This window comes from Bubalus bubalis, chromosome 3 (assembly GCF_019923935.1).
Source record: "Bubalus bubalis isolate 160015118507 breed Murrah chromosome 3, NDDB_SH_1, whole genome shotgun sequence".
NCBI classification, from domain to species: Eukaryota; Metazoa; Chordata; class Mammalia; order Artiodactyla; family Bovidae; genus Bubalus; species Bubalus bubalis.
In genome coordinates this window covers 35372332-35395879 of record NC_059159.1, presented here as the reverse complement: position 1 = coordinate 35395879, position 23548 = coordinate 35372332, and the positions used below count along the sequence as shown (strand labels likewise).

The 23548-nt window shown below is 55.1% G+C and overlaps 1 protein-coding gene and 1 pseudogene across 1 annotated transcript; one reads left to right on the top strand and one right to left on the bottom strand.

Annotated features, from left to right (window-relative positions):
- The first annotated feature begins 6411 nt into the window (after nucleotides 1-6411).
- On the top strand, nucleotides 6412-10421 carry LOC102395663 (annotated as a pseudogene).
- Nucleotides 10422-10452: 31 nt separating this feature from the next.
- On the bottom strand, nucleotides 10453-21990 carry ALOX12B (arachidonate 12-lipoxygenase, 12R type). Its single transcript, XM_006062892.4, has 15 exons — nucleotides 21546-21990; nucleotides 20192-20396; nucleotides 17498-17579; nucleotides 17302-17388; nucleotides 17071-17193; nucleotides 16659-16762; nucleotides 16166-16338; nucleotides 15789-15932; nucleotides 14426-14629; nucleotides 14118-14204; nucleotides 13717-13886; nucleotides 13150-13271; nucleotides 11259-11359; nucleotides 10884-11054; nucleotides 10453-10693 (listed from the first exon to the last, which is right to left on the bottom strand). Exons 1-15 carry the CDS (start codon nucleotides 21690-21692, stop codon nucleotides 10514-10516), a joined length of 2100 nt encoding a protein of 699 aa, XP_006062954.2. The 5' UTR covers nucleotides 21693-21990; the 3' UTR covers nucleotides 10453-10513.
- Between the last annotated feature and the right edge of the window lie 1558 nt (nucleotides 21991-23548).

Sequence of the window (23548 nt, the reverse complement as noted above, 5' to 3'; positions counted from 1 at the left end):
TTCTGGCTTACTTTACTCTGTATAATAGGCTCCAGTTTCATCCACCTCATTAGAACTGATTCAAATGTATTCTTTTTAATGGCTGCGTAATACTCCATTGTGTATACGTACCATAGCTTTCTTATCCATTCATCTGCTGATGGACATCTAGGTTGCTTCCATGTCCTGGCTATTATAAACAGTGCTGCGATGAACATTGGGGTACACGTGTCTCTTTCCCTTCTGGTTTCCTCAGTGTGTATGCCCAGCAGTGGGGTTTTAATTTTTTTAAAAACATACTTTGACAGGCTGGAGGGAGGGGCGGGACGTCCCACCCTTGCAGTGCCTAGAGCCTGTGACCTTTCTTTCAGTGCAGGGTCCTCTTCCAGCCTCTCCCCCACCTTTGTGCACCCCTGCTCTCTCCCCTATCCATACTAGACTTCCTAGAAGCCTGGGATCACTACCCAGCAAGGATGCAACAGATCACGCTGCTACCGAGAGAGCTCTGAGGCTAGGCACCAGACCACAGGCTCAGAAATGAAGAGAGGGCCTGGCTGGCAGCGGGAGGACACGGGGTGATTGTGTGCAATAAGAAGAGTGGTTACGTCCCTTCCCCCCAAGGGCTAGGCATTCTGGTTTAACAAATTAGCCAGACTGTCCAGTGGCAAAGGTATGGAGGGAGGAGGCGGAGTTACCTGGAGTAGCCTTAAGCAGACCCCCTTTAAGGGAGGCAGAGCCCCTTAGACAACAAGAGGAGCTAAGGTCAGACGGCGGGCTGCAGGAGAAAGCCTGGGTGGCGGGGAAGTGCTGGGCGGGCTTCGGGGTCACAGCTCCAGGGGAGACCCCTGGCAGGGCACAGGCCACGGGGCCCCAGCCTGGCACATGGGGCCTCGTGGAACCGCCCGCCCCACCTCCCCAACGACTCTCCTCCTCCCCTTTTCCATCCTCTCCCTCATGCGGCCAGCCAACCCTGCCTCATTCCCTGTGGCACTTTGGACCCCTAGATGGCAAGTCATGAGCGAGTACACTGTGCGTGTGGCCACCGGCTCCCTCCTGGGCTCGGGGACCTGAGACAGAGTGTCGGTCAGCCTGGTTGGGACCCCAGGCAAGAGCTCCCGCCTGAGGCTGGACGGCTTTGGGAAGGAATTCCGCCAAGATGCAATGAGTACAGTGCTGGCTGAGACGCCCTCACTCAAACCCCCATGGACTTCAAGGTGACGCCCCCCCAGGACGTGGGCCCAGTGCTGCTGGTGCGTGGGCACAAGGTGCCCCCAGCACTGCCCGGGCCCCTCGCGCCCTGAGCCCGGGATGCCTGGTTCTGTCACTGGCTCCAGCTCACGGTGCCTCGGGGCGCACCCCTCCGCTTCCACTGCTACCAGTGGCTGGAAGGCGAGGGAAGCCAGGTGCTGCGGGAGGGACAGGTGAGTGGGGGACAGGCTGGGGCCCTCCCACTGAGGGAGGCTAGTGCGGGTCGAGGGCACCTGTGGGCTGGTGTGGCCACTGGTGGGAGGAGGGGAAGGTGGAGGAGGGGAGATCACCTGGGGGTGACAGTAGGGGCCCCTGGGAAGGAGGGGTAATGGTTGGGAGAAATGATACTGATTCGAGGAGAGAGCTGGTGGAGGGGCCAGTCGGGGGGAGGAACCAGTGGTTCAGACAAGAGTATGAATAGTGGCAGTGGGTGTAGTGAGTGGAGGAGGGTGGGCCTGGTGGGAAGAGACCAGGAATGTGAAGTGGAGGGAAAGGGTGGAAAGAAAGTGAAAGTGAAAGCAACTCAGTTGTGTCCAACTCTTTGAGACCGCAGGCCAGCATCCTGGAGAGGGTAGCTGTTCCCTTCTCCAGGGGATCTTCCCAACACAGGGACTGAACCCAGGTCTCCCGCATTGCCAGCGGATTCCTTACCAGCTGAGCCACAAGGGAAGCAAGGGAAAGGCTGGGGAGGCAGGCAACCGGGGGTGCACAGAAGAAGGGCCTGAAAACGGTCAGCACGCCCTTCTCTCTAGCTCTGCTCTTTGCCCCCTCCTCATTGGCCTCAGCTGTTGAGCTGGGGTCAGTGACTGGGAGGGAGCAGGCTGCAGTTTGCTGAGGCGGGGTCTGCCTGGAATGGAGGGGCTTTTCCACCCCCCAGGAAGAGGTAAAAGAGCAGGGAGGCCAGTGGCTCACTGATGCTCCAGACCAGAGTTGCCCACCCCAGGTCTGAGGAGAGGAGGGGGAGAGGCTGGGGTGCTGAGGATTGGGGCCAGGTTCCCCTCTTACATTTTCCCTCTTCCAACCATAGTCATCTGGCAGGACAGCCACCCTCTGCCCTGTGCCCAGAGCCAGGCAGAGATTATGGCGAGGCAGCAGAAATACCCATGAGCAGTTCAAGGAGACTTCAGGCTGGCCGTCCCTAGGATCCCCACTTCTTAGTTTTTGGCTAACAGGGGGACCACTTGGTCCTGTTTGCTGAGGTCAGCTGAGCCTCAGATCTGACCCCCTCCCACCCCCCAAGACAGCACACACGTGAGGAGCTCCAAGCCTTGGGACAGCCCTCCACCCACCTTGCCATGCCTGAGCTTCCCATCCCAAAGCCCTCCCTTGTACAACCAGGCCCAGGAGCCACCAGCACCTCACTTCCATCTCCACCTCTGCCCGTTACAGGTGGACTGAGTTTTTCCCAGGGATACCCCACTGCCTGGATGCTGAAAACCTCAAGGAGCTTGATCTCAGTCTGCACTACTCAGTCGCCAAAGCAATGGATCAGAAAGGCTGCATCTTCTCCCTGTGAACTGAGTTTCCACATGTATAGTTTGGACCTATAGTGCACCCAGGAAGAGACATGGATATTGGAGAGTGGAAACTCCTAAATCCTTCGACTTAGCCTGGTTTTCAAGCCTGCATGCAAGGCACAAGGCCCCCAAAAGGTAGGTGGCAATTTGAAAGGAAAAAGTCTTTCTGCTTCAGGTGTTTTTTCCTGATGCCTGCCCCACCCAACACCTTCCCCATTGCAGCCCCTCCCTCAGGGTGGACTAAGGCCCACTGTTCTTGGAGCCATTCTCACCCATCAGGGCTTCAGCAAGAATGACCAGGAAGTAAGTTCTAAGAACGCTCCTTCTTTGTTAACACAAGTACAAACACTTTCCTGCTATCTGCTCTAACTTCACCATTTCTGAAAGCCTGCAGCCTCTGCCCTGTGGGTCTGTTTGCTGGTCATTCCCCTCCTCTGACTTTGTAACTACATCTTCAAACTGTCCCTAACAGTTACTTGTTCTGAACATCTGGAAACATGCGTCTCATGAATATCCTCAGCCATCAGGAAAAACCACCTGAAGCAGAAAGACTTTTTCCTTTCAAATTGCCACCTACCTTTTGGGGGCCTTGTGCCTTGCATGCAGGCTTGAAAACCAGGCTAAGTCGAAGGATTTAGGAGTTTCCACTCTCCAATATCCATGTCTCTTCCTGGGTGCACTATAGGTCCAAACTATACATGTGGAAACTCAGTTCAAAACCCACTGGACAAAAAAAAAAAAAAAAGCCATGGGTGATCCTTGGAGGTCCAATGGCTAAGACTTCACATTCCCAATGCAGGTGGCCCAGGTTTCATCCTTGGTCAGGGAACTAGATCTCATATGATGCAACTAAGAGTTTGTGTGCTGAAATGAAGCTTGAAGATCCTGCGTACCACAACTAAGATCCAATGCAGCCCAATAAATAAATAACCATTAAAAAAATAGCACTTTTGCCACAGCCCAAGATGATGAAAACTCTCTTTCTCAATGATCGCTCTGGTTTAACAAATTAGCCAGGCTGTCCCAGGGCAAAGGTGCAGGAGAATCAGTCATTGTCCTGGTGAGTTTTAATTTTAACAGGGAATTAGAACCCCTCGTAGTTCAGAAGCCAAAACAGAATGGGCTTGGACACTGCTGTTGTCCAGCATTCCTCAGTCTTCTGACTTTCTCAAATTCTACTCAAATACCAAATGCAGTCAGCGCATATCACAGAGTACCTGAGGTTCCCCCAGAAATGGGTGGGGCTGAAAGAGTGGGTAAGTCCTTTTGAATTTGACTCTAAATTCTGATCCCTTGTTTTCTGAAAAACCACTTGCTAGTGACGTCATCCATCTAGCTGGGGCAGGAGAAAGGGAGCATCTTGAAGTGACGGTGCTGGAAGCTGGAGATCTGGGTCCTGGGAACAGTGGCAGTGCTGAAGGAAGGGGACTTGGGTCCCTGGTCTCCAGGGCAACCCTCTGCACACCCACCTCCTGCAGAGTATGTGTTTCAGCACTGGAAGGAGGACACCTTCTTTGCCTATTAGTTCCTGAACGGCCTCAACTAGGTCCTGATCCAACACTTTCACCACCTGTCCAAGAACTTCCCTGTCACTGATGCCATGGTGGCTCCCATGCTGGGCCCCAGGACCAGTCTTCAGGTTGAGCTAGAGGCGAGGAGTGCAGGGGGTCCAGGCAACCTTCCCTCCCTTCTGGGTGTCTTCAGAAGCCCAGATGCCCTGGCTCCCAGTCCCCTAGATCCCTTCTCTTCCACCCAGCCCTGACCACCCTTCACCCTCTCCCACTCCTTTCCCGGCTAGCTCAGCCATGCCTTTAAGTCAACGTCTCTTGTTCATCCCTGGAGGGAGGTGTGTTATTCTTCGAGGGCAAAGATGGAGCGGGCAGGGCTCAGTGTGGAATGCTCTCTCCTGGTGCTTTGCCAGGCTCCCTGCATTTGGTGGGACCTTACCATTCAGAAAATTGATTCTCATGGTTTCTGAGGATGCCCTGCTGCTGGTGAACAAAGTGCTCCTCAGAGTTGCCGTCTCCTCCAACTCTGGGCTACCAGGAGAGAGGAGCCCTCACCCCTGAGGGTACCTCCTGCATCCCAAGGTGCCATCCCCCAGCCGGGCTCCCTCTCTCCCTGTCTGTCCTTGAAGTTTGGGGCTGGCCACAGCAGAAGCACCTCCAATACTCAGGCAGAGATCTCTCTCTTTTTTTGGCCCTGGGCTAGAATACCCCCTGGCTCCAGGGAATAGGATTAAAAAATGATGGTGAAGTCACTTAGACATGTTCAACTCTTTCCAATCCTATGGGCTGTAACCTGCCAGGCTCCTCCATCTATGGGATTTTCCAGGCAAGAACAGTGGAGTGGGTTGACATTTCCTTGTCCAGGGGATCTTTCTGACCCAGGGATCCAACCCAAGTCTCGTGGGACTTGCAGGCAGACCCTTTATCACCTGAGCCACCACTTCCAGTTAAATTGGGGCTTCCCTGGTAGCTCAGCTGGTAAAGAATCTGCCTGCAATGTGGGAGGCCTGGGTTTGATCCCTGGATCAGGAAGATCCCCTGGAGGAGGGCATGGCAACTCACTCCATTATTCATGTCTGGAGAATCCCATGGACAGAGGAACCTGGTGGGCTACAGTCCATGGGGCTCACAAAGAGTTGGACACGACTGAGCGACTAAGCACACCCAGCACACCAGTTAAATATTTGCAAGTGCCCCTACCCCTCGCTGCCTCCCTCAGCCTCCCAGGACTGCCCCCGTCTAGCCCTCTTCCCCATCCTCTCCTCCTGTGGAGGGGCTCTCTGTACCTTGTGGACCACGCCATCCTCGAAGGCATCCGCTCCGGCATCATCAATGGACAACCCCAGTTTTTGGCTGCCCCCTTGACCCTGCTGCGCCAGCGTCCTGGTGGACCCCTGCTACCTCTCGCCATCCAGGTCAGCAAGGCAGAGCCCTGGGAGGGAAGGGGGAGGCATGTCAACTGCTCAGGATGACTGAAAGCTTTTCCCCTTCCCAATGCTGCTGTTTTAAGTGCTGAATATGATGTATTGTCTCATCCTACCCAGCCCTTCCCAGCCCCTGCCCCACACAACCAGGAACCTGCATGACTCTGTGCTGGTCCCAGGAGCCCTCAACTGGGCTTTCCCACATGTGCCAGCAAGGTGGCCTTTGATCATTTTACCTCTCAGCAGTGTTTCCTCTCTTGTAGTGGATGTGATCACATGTAGGAAACACTCCTCTGGAGTTTACTGCATGCCCAGGACTGTTCTAAGTACTTCACCAGCATTAACTCATTAAATCCTCAGAGCAACCCAATGAGAAAGATTATGATCATCAACTTTATTTTACAGATAAGGAACCTGAGTCACAAGGAGGTTAATTAACTTTCCTGGGGACGCGGCTAGTAAGGGAGCTGACCATGTGATCTGGTCCCATGGGCAGGGTGACAGGTCACACTTGCTGCACCCAGTTTCTGCTTGACACCTGCCCACCTCCCCCATACCCCCGATTCCAGCTCTCCCAGACACCTGGCCCAGACAGCCCCATCTTCGAGCCCAGTGACTCGCCTGAGGACTAACTCCTGGCCAAGACCTGAGTGCGACATGCAGAGTTCCTGGTGCACGAGATGAACACACATTTGCTTCAAACCCACTATCTGATGGAGGCCTTTGCTCTATCTGATGGAAGCCTTTGCTCTGGCCATGCTATGGCAGCCTCCCATGTGCCACACCATCTTCAAGGTAAAGGACCCCACCTCTCAGTGTCCAGAGCTGCGGGGGACCTGACACTGCCTCATCTAACCTCAGACTCTGGTTCTCCCCAGCTGCTCATTCCTCATTTCTGCTGCATCTTCCACGTCAAACTTTATGGCTGCACTAGGCTTTTTGCACCAGGAAAGTTCAGCTGACCAGGTCAGGCCTGGGATCCTGGTGGTCAGCAGAGAGAGCCAGGAAGGGGCCAAGGCTGGTCCTGAGCCCCTTGCTCCCAGAAGCTGTAGACTGTCTGCTCATTACAGATAATGTCAATGGGACGGCTGGGCAACCTGGAACTGATGGCCAAAGAGCTGGAAACTCTCACCTACTGTTCCCTCTGCCTGCCCTACCAACTACTGACCGTGAGGTTAAGGACCTTGCCAACTACTACTACCAAGACAACGTGCTCCGGATCTGGGCAGCCATAGAAGGGTGAAGCTTCGGAGCCTGAGGGCTCCACACCTCACCCTTGGCTCCATCTGTCTTGGTTTGTTCTTCGACTTCTTCTCATCTTCTCCCCAGACACACTGCTGTCTTGCAGTCCTTTCCTGCCTCCTCTTCCTTCCTAGCTGTGTGTCCTTGGGCAAGTCAGTTAACCTCTTTGTGTCTGAGAAATGCTGGGCTGGATGAAGCACAAGCTGGAATCAAGATTGCTGGGCTGGATGAGCACAGCTGGAATCAAGATTGCTGGGAGAAATATCAATAACCTCAGATATGCAGATGACACCACCCTAATGGCAGAAAGTGAAGAAGAACTAAAGAGCCTCTTGATGAAAGTGAAAGGGGAGAGTGAAAAAAGTTGGCTTAAAGCTCAACATTCAGAAAACTAAGATCATGGCATCCGGTCCCATCACTTCATGGCAAATAGATGGGGAAACAGTGATGGACTTTATTTTTGGGGGGCTCCAAAATTACTGCAGATGGTGACTGTAGCCATGAAATTAAAAGATGCTTGCTCCTTGGAAAAAAGCTACGACCAACCTAGACAGCATATTAAAAAGCAGAGACATTACTTTTGCCAACAAATGTCCATCTAGTCAAAGCTATGGTTTTTCCAGTAGTTATGTATGGATGTGAGAGTTGGACTATAAAGAAAGCTGAACACCGAAGAATTGGTGCTTTTGAACTGTGATGTTGGAAAAGACTCTTGAGAGTCACTTGGACTGCAAGGAGATCCAACCAGTCCATCCTAAAGGAAATCAGTCCTGAATATTCATTGGAAGGACTGATGTTGAAGCTGAAACTCCAATGCTTTGGCCACCTAACGCAAAGAACTGACTCATTGGAAAAGACCCTAATGCTGGGAAAGATTGAAGGCAGGAGCAGAAGGGGACAACAGAGGATGAAATGGTTGGATGGCATCACCAACTCAGTGGACATGAGTTTGAGTAAACTCCAGGAGTTGGTGACGGCCAGGGAGGCCAGGCATGCTGCAGTCCATGGCGTTGCAGAATCGGACACAACTGAGCGACTGAACTGACTGAACTGTGTTTTCTCATCTGAAAATGGAGCTGATAGGAGACCTACCTCAAAGGTTATTTTCAGAATTAAATGTAAAGCCCTTAGCACAAATCTCAGGTGACTATGATATGCTCTTTGAGCATTAGCCATTATTATTATTATTCCCCTCAAAGACAGCTGCCTTGTCTCTAGACTTCCCTTCTAAGTCTCCTTCACTGGAGACATCCTTGGGATGTACCTCTGGCCTCCACCCTGGAGGCCAGGTGTTTTTGATGTCTGGCTTCTTTGTGGGTCCCCATCCCGCAGTTCCTGAGCATAACCACCTCCCTTGGGCACTGGGCTCTGTGATAGCTGTACTTCGTGAGCCTCACGTGGCTTCATTTTTTGTCACATGAAAGGAAAGGTTCACACGGCATCTCTTCCCTAGAGTCTTACCCCCTCCTTCCACTTTTTCTGCTCAGCATACATGGGTCCTAGGGAGGCTAGGCACCCTGATTCTCTCTCTCTCCCTATCCAGACACTGCCTCTTGCTCAAGCCCAGCTTATACCCACTTCCCCTTGAAGTCCTCAGGGACTCCCCACAATGAATTTGCATAGCTGGAGGTGCCCGTCTCAGAACTCTTCTTAGCAATGGCTCGTGCGCTCTGCCATGGTTGGGGTGGACGCTGTGGTGAGTGGGGCAGGCCCTGCTCTGCCCTTGGGGAACTGGTGGGGGACATGGACGCCAGCATCCCAGTCCCAACAGAGAGGGCCTGGGGTCCAATCCTTCTTCATAGTTTGATGTGGCCTAGACGACTGGAAAGCCGAAGCCTGCAGGGCCCGTGAGCAGCCAGCCACTCACGTTTCTCAGATGAGGACAATAGTGACTCAACTATGACTAAAACGAGAGCTTTAGAATTTTTTGGAGAGAAACCAGCCATTTCTTAATATTTAAATGTTGGCCACGGATTCAACTTGAAAAAGAAACCAAAAACCTTGGTAGTCAGTCAAAACACAACTGCAGACCAACCATGGCTCTCAGGGCCCTAGTAGAGACCGAAGCCTCAAGGTCTGAAGCTTGGCTGGTGCTTCCTAGAATGTGAAGTTGCCCATTTTCCTTCTCTGGCCTCAGTTTCCTCCTGTTAGGGCAGCTGGTTTCAGTGGCCTCTTCCAACCCCCACCCCGGGGCAGCACAGGCTCCCAACTGTGTCACCACATACTTCTGTCCCCCTCCCATCGTTGGCATCTACTACCCCGACAACCACGCTGTGAGCAAGGACTCGGAGCTGCAGGCCTGGGTCGGGGAGATCTTCCTGAGGGGATCTCTTAGCTGCATGATGTTCACCCCTGCCTGCCACCCTCGAGACCCCACTTTCCCAGGACAGCAGACCTCGGGCTTCAGCTCTGCTGCCTCCGCCCTGTCTCCATCCGGGGGTGTCTTCCAGCCTGGACAGCTGTGCTGACCTGATCGAGTTTCTCACCATGACCATCTTCAGCTGCTCAGCCCAACACACTGCTGTCAATACTGGTCAGGTGAGGGGGGACTTTGTGGGGGACAAGCCAGGTCATGGGGGATGTGGGCCTAGCAGGAGTCCTGGCAGCCTTGTGCTTACTGAGTCTAGGGGGTCAGTTTGATTTCAGTGGCTGGATGCCCAATTCTCCCAGCACCATCCGGCTCCCCCCGCCTACCTCCAAAAGCCAGAGCACGACAAGCCTGGTGGCTTCACTCCCTGAGGTCAACATCACGTGCCACTCCCTTGAGCTATTCTGGAGTGTCAGCGATGAAACCAAGGACACTGTAAGGTCCAGGGTGGGCTGGGGTCTCAGGTTCTGGGAGAGTGAGTTGGGTGAAGAAAGGCTGCTGGGGACACTGCATTACTTGGAGGGTACACCGAGCAGACTGGGCTTCTGGGGGGCAGGGCCTGGAGTGAGGTAGTTGCTGGGGGGTGTGGTTTAGGGTGGCAGGGGTTCCTAGTAGGTGGAACTTAGAGTGGTCTGGGTTTCAAAGGGCTCATGGCTTGGGAGGTCTGGGTAGGCTGGATGGAGGGTGGTCTTTTGCCTAGACTGGATGGTGGGGTTGTTTCAAGTTGAATGGGTCTTGGGTGGTCTGGGTTCTTAGGTAGGTGAGTGGGACTTGGGTGGTGGTCTGTGTCCTTGGGTGAATTTTCTGGCAGTCTTGGTCCCAGGAGACTCCAGGTGTATCAGAATAGCTTTTACTTGAAAGATGGGGCCGAGGCTTGCGGGTCAGGAGCTCCAGCCTTCTCTCCTACCATCCCCAGCGGTACCTGGGCACCCACCCTGATGAGCACTTCACCGAGGAGGCCCCGAGGAAGAAGGCTTCTGTCTTCCACAGCCACCTGGCCCAGATCTCATGGGACATCCAGGAGCAAAACCGGGGCCTGGCGCTGCCGTATGAGTGTACCTGGACCAGGCTTTGGTGGGAACAGCATCGCCTTGTGAGCATGGCGCGCCCCAGCCCCGGCGTGCACCCACAATAAACACAGAGACAGCCCCCGGGCTTGTGTTTGAAGTGATTTTATTGGAAAACAGGCGGGTGCAGGGCAGGAAAGTTGAGTGGAGAGGGGCCATCCTAAATAGAAATGCTGTTCTCGATCAGCACGGGGTCCAGATAGTAGTAGGGGATGGGGAGACACTTGTTGCGTTGGCGGATGTTGTGTGAGATCTGGGCCAGGCGCTGGCGGAGGGTCTCTATGCTCCTCCGCGGGGCCTCCTCCACGAAGTGGATGTCCGGGAAGTGGCCCAGGGGCCGCTGCGGGCACAGAACCAGGCGGCTGGAATTGAGCCCCACCCCTCCCCACCCCTTCTGTCCTTCCCCTTCAGCAGCCTCCCTCCCTGCCTCTTGCCCTTGACACCCCCCTCTCGTTGGGCTCCCAGCTCCCCAGCTGCCTGCCTCTGCTCAGAGGTTCCCCACCCCAACCTGCACCCCATGCCCAGGACACCTTGTCGTCGGGCTCCCGACTGAGTGTCCAAAGCACCAGTAGGGTGATGCATGTGGTCTTAATATCCGGCAATGTGTCAAGAAAGGTCTCCAGTGTGGTCAGCCCCTTGGCCTGTATTGGTGGGTTCCGCATGGATGAGGGGAAGTTGGGCATCCAGGCGGTGAACTCCAACTAGAGGTGGAGTAGAGAGGGGCTTCTGGGTCAGAGGGCACCCCGAGACCCTCGGGTGTCGATGGAGGCAGGGATTGAACTGGGGACTCTGGTTGAGACAGATCTGGGCCAGACTGGGGATTATGGCTGAGGCAGAGTTCAGACATTGGGGCTGGGATTAAGGTCAAGTCTGGGCCTGGGGCAGGGGCTGGTGAGTCCAGGTACCTGCCCTGTGTTGACAGCTGCGTGCTTTGCAGAGCAGGTGTAGATGACAATGGTGATATATCGGATCAGCTCAGGCAGAGTTCGCAAGCATGTGGGGAAGCCTGGGGGAAGGGCAGGTGCGGGCAGGTAAGGCCCAGGCCACATCAGTGCTGCCCAGGTCCTGGCTGGCCCACAGAGAGCATGGCCAAGCCCAGCTCACCCTGTTCTTCCAGCCCTCCATGCTGCCCCCAACCTGCCTGTTTGGCCCTTGTTTGGCCACAACCCCACCCCTGCCACCCCCAAGGTGGGGTTCAACTGGGCCTTGGTCAAATGTCCTCGGGGGCTTCTCCAAGCTTGCTTCTCTTTCCTGTGCCCCACCTGAGCACCTAGCTCTGGTTGCCATGGTGAACCCAGGTTCCAAAAGCCCAATACATTCAAACCAGACCCTTCCTCCAGTCATCTTCCTCCCTCAACTGCTTCTCCTTCCAGGCCCCCAGCTCAAAGAATGATACACACTATCCACCTAGTTTCAAAAGCCCAAAATCCAGGAGTCACCTTTGGCTCCTCCGTCCCACCACTCAGCCCCCACCGACAAACCCAAACCAGTCAGCAGGTCCTGTCATTTCTGTCTCCCAGCTAGCTCTGGCATCCTCTTCATCCCCAGAGCTCCCTCCCAGGGAAGGTCCCTGTCATCTCCCTCCTGAACACCACAGCAGCTTCCCAAACTGTTCCCTGACCACCAGTGCAGTCTGACATCCTGCTGTGCACGCTTTATCTCCCCAGACACCCCTCGACGGCTCCCTCTGAACGCGGAGGAATTCCAGATTCCTTAACCTGGCTGCAGCACCCAGCCCCTGCTCCTGGCTTCAGCCTCATCTCACAGGAGGCTGCCCCACTCCTCCTGCCCCAGAACCCCAGCTGCAGGGACTTATCAGCAGTCCCAGAACTAACTCTGCTCAGTCTGGCTTTCAGGCCTTTCCACATGCAGCTCCCAAGTCAGGACTCTCCAACCCCACCTCTGTCATCACCTGGCTGACCTCCCATTGCACAAATCTTAGGACACGACTGAGCGACTTCAATTTCACTTTTCACTTTCATGCATTGGAGAAGGAAATGGCAACCCACTCCAGTGTTCTTGCCTGGAGAATCCCAGGGATGGGGGAGCCTGGTGGGCTGCCGTCTATGGGGTCGCACAGAGTCGGACACGACTGAAGCGACTTAGCAGCAGCAGCAGCAGCAGCTTGCTGCTACCCACCCCTCACTCTCTACCTGCCAGCCCTCCCCAAGCTGGGGTAGGTTCCCCTGCCCCATGCTGGGTTCCTACAGCCCCTCCCTGGCTTCCCCACAAACTGCACCAGTCTTACACCTGCCCGTTTAGAGTGAGCGGCTACCCCTAGAGACTGATCAACTCAAGGGCAGCGCCTTCAGCGTCTCTTTCCCTTTGGCCTCCGCAGTAACCAGTACAGTGTTCACCACATCACAGGTGCTCACCAAATACTTGTTGAGTGGGTGCCCAAGTGGCACGTCTTCAGGATTCGCTCCCCATCCCCTCCCTCTCCTGAAGCCTGCCTGCTCCTTGCCAGCTCCCCCACCACCAGTACACACTGGCCTGGCCTGTTGGAACTCATGCCCCATTTCTCAGCCCACAAAGGTGTTTTTTTCTTCTGAAGCAAGAGACTGGGATCTCTCCAGGTATCTACCAAGATGACCCACAGACCCTGAGCTCAGACAGGGACCCCCAGCTAGTCAGGCTTTCCTCCCCAACCTCTCTGAGATACCACTGCTCCAGCGGCCAGCGAAGAGCTCTGTCAAATCCTAGGGCTGTCTTTGGCCTCCTTCAGCCCAAAGTGAGACTAGCTCCAGCCCACCCCACGCCACAGCCCCGGGTCCCTGCTGGGGGTCAGGCCCATACCTGAACTCTCACGCCCTAGTAGGCACTCCTTGAATATCTCCTGCACCCAGGACTGCAATTCCAGGTCACCTTCCACAGCAGCGTCACACGGGTAATAGTAGGTGATGATCTCTGTCACATACCTGACCAGGGGACAGGACCTTAGTTTGAACCCCCAGTGCCTTCCCTCACCATGGTTCTCCCACTTCCTTCAGGATGCCCCAGCATTGGCTGACCCAGAGCAGCCTGAGGCCTGTGGGTGGGCAGAGGTAGCAAGAGGAGCAGCTGGGCAAGGTCAGAAAACACTCAGAGTGCTCCCAGTAAGGATCAGATGAGGCCCACAGGCAGCTCAGAGCCCAGACAGGGTCTGGCAAGCAGAGGCAGGCTGGGGCCAAAGCAAAGAAGGGGGCCATCAGGCCTCAGAGGCCCCACGCAGAGTGTGAGCACATGTGTGATCCCCACACACATTCCAGACCTTATCCCCAAGCCCCAGGATGGCACCCCTGGTCCTTAAAAGCTCCCCAGACTGCCTCTAACATCCCAGGGTGTGTTCCCCTCAAGTGGCACCCATTGCTGCCCTGACCTCACCTCTCCAGTGCGTCCCACACTGCCAGGCTGTCCTCACGGTAATAATACCCTGGCAGGTCCTGAACCCCACGTCTCACGAAGTCGTCGGGGAGGTAGAGGTTGTCATAGTTGATCTCCGACAGAGCCCGCACCATCGCCTCGGCAAAGCCCGCCAGGCCCAGGGACATGCTCTGTTAGGGACCAGGCAGACCTTGGAGCACACTCTCTAGGGATCCTCTCACTCCAGACCAGCACACCCAACTTGGCCTCTGGAGCCTGGCAGACACAGCACCCGTCTTAACTGGTCCCCTTCCTCCATGCCCACTCATGATCTAAAGGCAGCTGGGAAGTTCAGCTTTAGTCAAACCGTAAAGGCCAGAAGGGAAACACATGTCTTGTGGGGTTGGAGAAAGAAGTCTTACCCTGGCAGAGAGCCCCCCTTCATTAAGGAGGACAGCCCGCCCGATGCTGTTGATCTGGATGGTGTATCGGGTGTGGGGGATGAGGAGCTGTTGGGGGGATCAAGGAAGATGATGAGAGAGGGCTAAAGTCATCCCCCACAGAATGTCAGCACCCCCTGTTTCTGCAACATCAGACCCCTCGACAGCCCCCCAAGCTGCTTCCCCAAGTCTAGCTGGAATCCTTCTGACTGCTGAGCAAACCAGGCAGCTTTCTGGGGATGACTGAGGGCAGCGATGTTTCATAGAGGCCCCTTGGCCCAAGCCCATACCTTGTAGAGGGGGTGGCACATGGGTAGCTGCCTCAGCATGGCCAGGCAGAAGGCCTCAGCGATGAGGTGGGTCTCCAGTAAGTGGGAGATGCCCTCGTGGCAGTAGAACTCAGCATAGCGCACCCATGTCTTGGCCAGCAGCCAGTCCCACTCGGAGTCACTGGGCAGGAAGATGGGGCAGTCGGGCCCGGGGGTCTGGCTGAGCTGGGGGTGAGGAAAGAGAAAGTGTTAGGTGAGAGCAGAGACCCACATACACAAGGCCCCCACTGCACGAGGGAGGCAGAAGGGAGACCAGCGGGTGAAAACCCCAGCCCCTACACTCCAGTCCCTCTGGTCCTCTGAGCACACCAGGGCCTCCCCTCCCTTCTCACATCTGCTCCTGCTCGTCCCTCTGCCTGTGCTACCTTCCCCCATCCCTTCCTCTACCTGAAAGCTCCCACTCATTCTATAAGAACCAGCTCAAAGTCTGCCTCCTTTGAAAACCCATCCTTACCTCAATCCCATAGTCGCCACATTCAGCTGTGCAGGCTGTGCAGCGCACAAGGGCACCCAGCTCCCTGGGGGTTAGTGGTTCATTGAAATCTAGTCTGCACCACTCCACTAACAAGCCAGGAGCATCAGAGCTGGCTGACCCCCACTCCCACCCCAAGGGGTGACTAATTCAGACCTGATCCTGCTGGAAACCTCTGGGAAGAAAGCATCCCAGTTTCCCTTCCAGCCAGGCCACACTCTCGAGGCAGTGGCTAAGTTTGATTAGCACAGTTTTTCTAGCAGATAAGCCATAGCAGACACTGACTTATCAAGCAGATGGATGAATGGAGTCAAAGAGACAGGCTTATTCCTACCTGGTCACTTCTGTGCATATAGACACAGTACCCACACTCTACACACTGGGGCTTACACACGAGTGTACCCACAGGGACTCAACTTTATGCAGCATGGGCATCCAAGTGGCAGCACAAAGATGCACCCATGAAGGGCGCCTTGGAGACTCAGTCTGGTGCTCACAGCCATACACTAGGCTCACCACTAGCCACACACACAGACAGAGACATACATAAACACAAGTGTATTCTTAGATGCACACATAGGAACATAGACTCACACAGGCACACATGCCTACACAGAGATAATGCACACTCACACAGGCACAACCCTTCACAAATAGGTACACACACAGGGACATAAAGTTCACATACACACACATACACAGGCTGACCGACTGACCATAAACTCACACAGATAGACGTATACAAGTGCACACACCAGCCCATGCAATCACACATCTCTTCATGTACACACAGAGGCTCACCCGCTGGCAACACTCACACAGCACCCACCCCCAGACCTGCACCCCAGGCACCTGGATGGCAATAGGCAGGAGGTTCCCTTCCCGGCCAAAGTGCAGCAGGCAGAGTGGGGCACAGTGGTACTGCTTCTGGCCGTTAAGTTCAACGGCGGGAATGCCCTCCAAGATGCGGTAGTCGGCCAGGTAAATGTTCCCCTTCTGGAGGGGAGCCGTGATGAGTGGACAGGTAGGCACCCAACACGTGGTACCCATGACCCACGCCTTGAGTGCAGGGTGCTCTGGCTCCCCAGGTGTGAGGTTGGCCAGGACCCGAGCAGGGGGGTTGGGTAGAGGGTGGGGGTATGCCGAGGAGTTGGTGGGGAGAGACAGGGATGCCAGGAGACAGGGAGGAAGGGAGGCTGTGGGGGGCTCAACTCCAGAGCAGGCTTCACCTCCAGTTCCGCTTGTAGGCACGTTCCCTCGCCCAGGAAGGGGGCCACCATGTCGTCTGTGACCGGGAACTTGTCCGGGATCCGCGTGCAGCGGCAGAGCAGGCCTGGGTTGATGCCATTGAGGTACTGGTACCCAAAGAAGCTGTCCTCTGCCCAGTGCTCAGCCACGTACTCTGGGGGGACAGCGCGGGGACGTCACGAAGCCACCCACTCCCCCTCAGGGTCAGAGAGGACGAGAGCTGAGGCCCGGGGAGAGGGAGGAAGGCCATGGACCACGGAGGTTTCGGGAGGAAAACCGAGCCGCCGGAGGGGCGCCGGGCGGCGTTTTCCAAGGAGCCGTCAGAGGGCGCGCTCGCCTGTGCGAATTCCGGCCTCAGGTTCTCTGTGCGGCTCCCACCCCACATCCCACGCGAGGGTCCTGCCTCCTGCCCGCGGCTCGAGCACCTGGGGCCCGATCTCGCCCAGCTTCCCCGTTCTCGTTCCCACCCCATACCGAAGACGACAGATTTATTGCCAGGGAAAATTTTCTTAATGTCCTTCAGTCTCTTCCAGGACCGTTTGCTGTCCACCAGGCCGCGGAGTTTGAACCCCAGTGCCCTAGGACAGGGGATTCGAGGGGGAGGCCGTCAGAGATGGGGTCCAGTGCCCCTGGGATGGCGGTAGAGCTGCCCCACCCCCACCCCCAGGGTCTCTTGAGTCCCTGAGTCTGGCGCGGGGGTGGGTCTCCGGGTCGCCCCGTGGCACAGCTCAAGGCCTTCCTATGTCTAGCTCTTGGAGTGTCACCTCTAAGGTTCCCTAACCCTCTCTTTCCGGCTCCCGCTGCCCTCCTGGCCATGCTGTGGTGGAGGCGGGAGCGGGACAGTCTTTACAAGAGCCCTCACACCCCGCCCCTCACACACACTCACATGGGGCTCAGGCGGAGGAAGAAGGAGGCCGTCTTGATGAAGGAGTAGCGCAGATTTAAGTCCAGGAACTTGGTGGCCTTAAAGTTTATGAGAATCGGGAACCCCGGGATATAGCCATTCCACCTGTAGGGAGGAGAGCAGGGCTGGGCATCTGGGGTCCAGGGCACAGGGAGGGGGCAGAGAGCAGGTGTCAGCCGTGGGAGGGGCCCTTGGGCAGCCCCAAGTCCTTACTCCGGCCGGTTGGGGTTTCTCCGGGCAGGAGGGCGGTAGCTGGGAATGTGTACGTAGTTGGGCAGGCCAGGAACAAAGACTCTCCATCTGCAAACAGAAGCCGAGCCGGTCGGTCCTGATGGCCACGCACCATCCCAGGGCACAACCACCACTGGCCCCCTGACCTTCCACAGCCCCTGCCCCCCACCCCCCTCACTGGTAGAAGTCCTGCTTGGCTCTGAGCTCCTCCTTTCGGTGTTCCAGAAGGATCGGGAGTGTGTCATCTGCTGCTGTCTTTCCTGTAGGGAGACCAAGGAGGAGGCTCAAGATCTGCCCCTGCCCACTTCAGGGATCAGAATTCAGCTTCTGTCCTCAAGGTCAGCGCTGTGGGGAGGTGGGACAGGGCCAAGGATGGGGAAGGCTTACCCTGGGAGAGAGAGGGTGTGTCTTCTCCCAGAAACTCAGATGAAAGGATCAAAAGGATTATGGACCACCCTTCCCTGTCCTTGCTCTACCCTCCCAGGGGGCTCTGCTGCAGGGAAGTCCCTCTTCTAGAACTCCTGGAACATGAATACCTAACAGTTATTTAGAACTTACTGGGTACCAGGCACTTTCTAAATATTGTGTTAATTGCTCAATCATGTCTGACTCGGCAACTTCATGGACTGGGGCCTGCTGGGCTCCTCTCTCCATGGGATTTCCCAGGCAAGTATACTGGAGTGAATTGCCATTTCCTTCTCTGGGGCATCTTCTTGACCCAGGGATCGAACCCAAGTCTCCTGGGTCTCCTGCATTGCCTGCGGATTCCTTACCGTCTGAACCACCTAGGAAGCCCTTCTAAATACTTATGTCAATAATTTAATTTGCACAACAACAGTTTGAATTATGAGGCAGATGACTATTATAGACCCACAGTCTGATCTCCACAATTTCAAAAGGTCCAGAAATCAAGTTTTTGTTTTTTATTATTATTTTTTTCCACAAATAGGCACACACTTCTTGGCCAATCAAACCTGATCTAAATTTACCTGAGGCTGCGTAGGGTCTTGATTTATATCACTCTGAAACTACTCAGTTTTGGCTTGCAGAAACATTTGACATATTTTCAGTTACCCTGGCGGATGTATCATGTAACATACGGTATGTGTGAGTGTATAAAGAATATATGCATATATGAAGATACATTTGTGTAAATACATACAGGGAGTCCCCTTAACTGTAGTTTCACTTTCCCTAGATTCAGTTCCCTGCAGTCAACCTCAGTCCAAACATGTTTAAAGGAAAATTTCAGAAATAACATTGGCTTCTCGCATCAACCCCATGAAGTAGGTTCTGCTGTCAGCCCAGTTTGACAAATGAGGACACTGAGGTTTAGAAGAACTTGGAAATGAGTCCAGATGTCCAGCAAGTGGTGAAGCTGACACTCACATCCTGGCTGGTAGTCCCAGGCTGGCAGGTGCCTATTGCTACCTCCCTATCATTTTCCTTCACAGGCCACCTTCCTTCTCCTTCTATCTGCCTCAGCTCACATTGCACTCAGGGTGAACAATGCCATCTGGAGTTGTATGACCCACAGACTCAGTTCAGTTTCATCCCTGGGGTGGGAGCCTTCATCCTTGAAGGTCCCAGCCGGTCATTCAAGTCTCCCTGCCCTGGTATTTCATGGCAGCTGCCCCACCCAACCCCATTCGTGACTGCCTCCCAGCACTACCCTGCCTGTCCCGTTTCCATGCCACTCAGACCTATCACTGTGGGAAGATGCTCTGCGTCCTCTGTGAGGCCCTCTCCTATCGCCCCCACCTGGCCAGGCCTGCTTCCCTCTGCCCCTGACTCCTTTCCCCAGCTCAGGCCCTGACCCCCTGCTCCCAGGGCAAGGACTTGGCCATGGGGAAATGAGAGAAGGGAGAGGGGTGGTCAGCCTCTGAGAGGAGGAGCTCCCTACCCTGGGGCTCCCTCAGCCCTGCCTCCCCTCTCATCTACCTCGGAGGAGGCCAGAGGAGCATGGCTGGTTGAGAGAGGGGAACAAAAGAGGACAAGAGTGCAGTCTCCTTGGAGCAGCCACACAGGGTGGATATAAGGGTGGATGCAAGGGACTTGGGCCCTCAGGTCCTGTCCCTTTTCCATGGCAGCAATCAAGTGGCTGGGAATACAGCTGGGGCAGCCTTGACTGGCCACCTCAAAGAACTCTGACAGTCGATATGAGTAACTGGGCCTTGGATTGGACTGTGAAGGAGCCTCACTGAATAGGGGGTGGAGTGGGCAGTGAGTCCTTTGAGGGAAATAAGGTGTCCTTTTGGGGTGATTGGAAGCCCATTGGAGCCACAGAACATCCCATCAGTCTAAGAAATGCTCAATTAGAAATCCAGGGCATCATGAGAAGGTACAAGACCTCCTGTTGTAGGGCCTTGGAGGGCTGTTGAACCATCAGGGCTTCTTCAGAAAATAACAAGGCAACAGGTGGAATCATGGGAAATCCTATCAGAGTAACAAGGCATCCTGTTACAGTAACAGCACCCTGAGGGGGTAACAGGGAGTCTTCAGAGCAGCAGCGCCTGCTGCTTGGCATACACAGGGCATCCGATCAGAGTCCTGAGGTCTGAGAGTAGCCAGGCTTCCTGTGGGCATTGAGGGGAGGACTGTAGAGGTAATGGAGAGCCTGCTCTGAGAATGCTGTCTGCAGTCAGACCCTGGGGTCCAGAGAGTAGCGCCTCGTTCCTCCAGGCCGCAGCCTTGAGCCGGGCCCAGCAGAGCAGCATGGACCATGGCTGGTGTGGGAGAGTGACAGGTGTGCCTGGTGCCCCTGTCAGGCTGGCACTAGGCTGGCTGGCTGGGAGCCTGGGGTGGCCACGCTGGGGTGGCCAGGCCAGAGCGAGGGGCTTCATCGTATGGGATGGAGACAGAGAGGGCTTACCTGTAGCCTCCCGGAGCGCCAGGGTCCCATAGCCGTCTATCCACTGGTAGGCAGGGAAGTGGTAGATGCGGCCATTGGGTGCACAGACCTGCACGTAGTTGCAGTACCAGGGGTTCTTGGGGAAGAAGGAGTAGCGCTCCTTGTACAGGCGGACGATGATGAGGTCCCCCAGGTCCTGCTGACACTGGACAGTGTAGTCGTCCACCTGGGCGGACACAGGGCCAGCTGAGCGGGCCAGCCTCCCACCTGCCTGCCCCCTCACCCAGGCCCCACTCATGCTGGGCAATGCTCACCTCCCTAGACCGGGATGAGCTGATTGTTGGGGTCTCTGTCCCTCCCACCTGCCTGACCCCACCTGGGGAGGACTCCAGGCCCTCCCTCTCTCCATCCTCAGCTCCTGAAATCCCCTCCTCCCACTTCCTCCTCCCCAGCCACCTGAGGCTTCAGGAGCCATGCAGACCCCCAGGGACTGGTGTACAAGGGGTCTATATAGAGCCCCCCAAGCCTCCTACATCCTTAAGAGTGGGCAGAGGTGGTCCAACCAGCCTCCCGTTTCCTCCCACTTATCAGTGAAGATGTGGAGATTCAGAAATGTCTACAAAGATAGAGTGAGCTACTAAGGTCACATAGCAGCAGGTGGCTGGACCTGACTCAAAATTAGGCTGAGGGCCCAGCAGATGGGGCCTTTCATCACAGAGCAGGACAGTCCCTGCTGGACAGCTGGTCTGATGCCTTGTATGACACAGAGAATCCAGTGGAAATTTAAGCCAGTGATGCTGAAGCTTAACAACTTACTGACCAAAGACACATCAATAAGTCTTTTGTTACCTGAACATTATTTACCAGGATGGTTCAGTACTCACTTACATAACAAATCACTGACCATGGATCTTATTTTGCAAAAAATCCCCTGGTCGATAATGTGTTAATTTAGGAAGGGTGAGTAAGAATGGGAGAGGGAAGCATGAGGAAGAGTCTGAGAGAGGAAACAGGAAAGGGATGAGGGAAGAGGGGGTGGAAAGAGACTGGAAAGCAGGAGAGATGAAACAAGCGAGAGAGGGTTGAGAGGTGAGGGATGTGGGTGGGTGATGACAGCAAGGGATGAGGAGAGAGAAAAAGAGGTGAGAAAAGAGCAGGGGGAGGAATGAGCAATGATGGCAAAGAAATGAGAGGTGACGGGTGGTGGGGAGGTGGTGGAAGAGGCTGGGAGTCAGGTCTTGGGTGAGGGGCCTTTGAGCCATCTTGGAGCCTCGCTGCTTTCAGAGTCCTGTACCCCTCCATACCTCCCCTTTCTCCCCAGGCACACTCACTCACACACACACACACACACACACACACACACACACTCACTCACCGCACCAGTTGCAAAATCTCTCCCAAAGTGATTCAGCAGCTGCTTATGGCTCTCTCCCTGAGTCCCCACGATGATCAGAGAGATGGAGTCCATGGTTCCCGACAAGAAATCGGTGCCTGTGGCCACCCTGACTTTGTAGGTGGCCATGGTTGCTCTTCAGGAGGCAGGAAGGGGGCTCAATCACAGACACGGTGAGGGGGGCCACAGGGGGGCCCAAGCCCGGCAGGAAAAGTCAGACACAGACAGGAATGGAAAGGTCAGCCTTCCGAGGTGGAGAGGTGAAGCAGGGACCCAGAGGCTGGTGAAGCTGCTGCCCTGGACGGGGGTGGGGGTTGCACCAGGTCGGGTGCAGGACAGGAGCCTGGCAGGCTGGGGTGGGGCTGTGCTCCAGGGCCAGTGAGCAGGCGTCTGGGCTGCGGGCCTTCTGGGAGCTGGCAGGGAGGGACAATAGGCAGGGTGCTGGGCCTGCCCCTGAGAGGGCGGGTAGAAGAGGCCTTGGATGGAGGAGACTTCAGGGTGGAGGAGCCAGTCCAGCCTGAGCCAAGGCCCCAGGAAAGTTAGGGGGAGGGCCCCCAGATCTTTATCAGTCAACAGTTCCTTCCTTCTGCCCACCCCTATTGGCTACAACACTGGGCACTGCTGAGCAGGGCCATGGACAGCGGATCACTGGTACTGGTTCTGGGGGCTCCGGTGGGTGGAGGTCAAGGGAGGCGGACGCAGCATAAACCCACTGTTCACCTGGCCTGTTGCTTTGCCATTCCACTCTGGGAAATGGGGCAGTTAGTGCCCAAAGTAGGAAGGCTGGCCTATCCTGTCCCAGGGCCCAGAGCCCACAATACAAAGGGTGATGGGTGTTGAAACTAGAGCTTGGGGACCCTAAGGGACACAAAATCTCCAGGAAGGGGTCAGGGATGGGAGAGGGGTTATCTGTGGTTTTCTATGGGGCCATAATCAGCCAAAGAGGGATTGGGATTGAATACAAATGTAGAAGACTGTTGGAGTGAAACTTGGGGCATAAGAATTAAGCTAGAGACTTCCCTTGTTGTCTGTTGGTTAAGAATTCACCTGCCAACGCAAGAGACATGGGTTCTGCCCCGGTCCAGGAAGCTCCTACATGCCACAGAGCAGCCAATCCTTACACCACAATCAGACCCACAAGTTGCTCCTACTGAAGCCTGAGTCTAGAGCACATGATCCACAACAAGAGAAGCCTCCTACTCCAGATCAAGCAGATCAAGCCTGGTGGTGGCAACTTCTCACCTTTGGGACAATGACTTCATCCTGTCACGTGGCCCCCAGGGCCCCCTTCATGGGTCTCATCCCCCACCACATTCCCCTTTTCTCTCTTCTGTCTGGGACTAGGTGGCTCTCATTCATTCACCAGCAGACACTATGGAGCCCCCTCCTATGTTCCCTACAATTTATTTATATATTTACTTTTGGCTGCTCTGGGTCTTTGTTGCTGCGCACGGGCTTTCTCTAGTTCAGTGAGCGGCTGCTACTCCTTTTTTCAGTGCACAGGCTTCTCATTTCAGTGACTTCTCTTGTTGCAGAGCATGGGCTCTAGGGCTCCGGGCTTCAGTAATTGCAGCACACAGGCTCAGTAGCTGTGGCACTCAGGCTTACTTGCCCCCTGGCATGTGGGGATCTCCTCGGACCAGGGGTCTTTTGAAACTATGTCCCCTGATTCTCAACCACTGAACCACCAGGAAAGTCCCTTCCAGTATATGTTTAGGGCTTCATAAAACAAATCCCTTCTTGCCTTCATGGAATTTACATTCTAGTAAAGGAAACAGACAATTTTACCTAATAGCCAGGTAAATCAAGTACTATGTTAAAGAGTGATAAGAGCTGAAGAGAAACTATAAAGTAGGGAAATATAATAAAGTGTAAAAGACTACACTTTAGATATAGAGTAGCCAGATGTCAGGGGGTTCCCTGGTGGCCCAGTGGAAAGAATCCACCTGCCAATGCAGGAGATGTAGGTTCAATCCCTGGGTTGG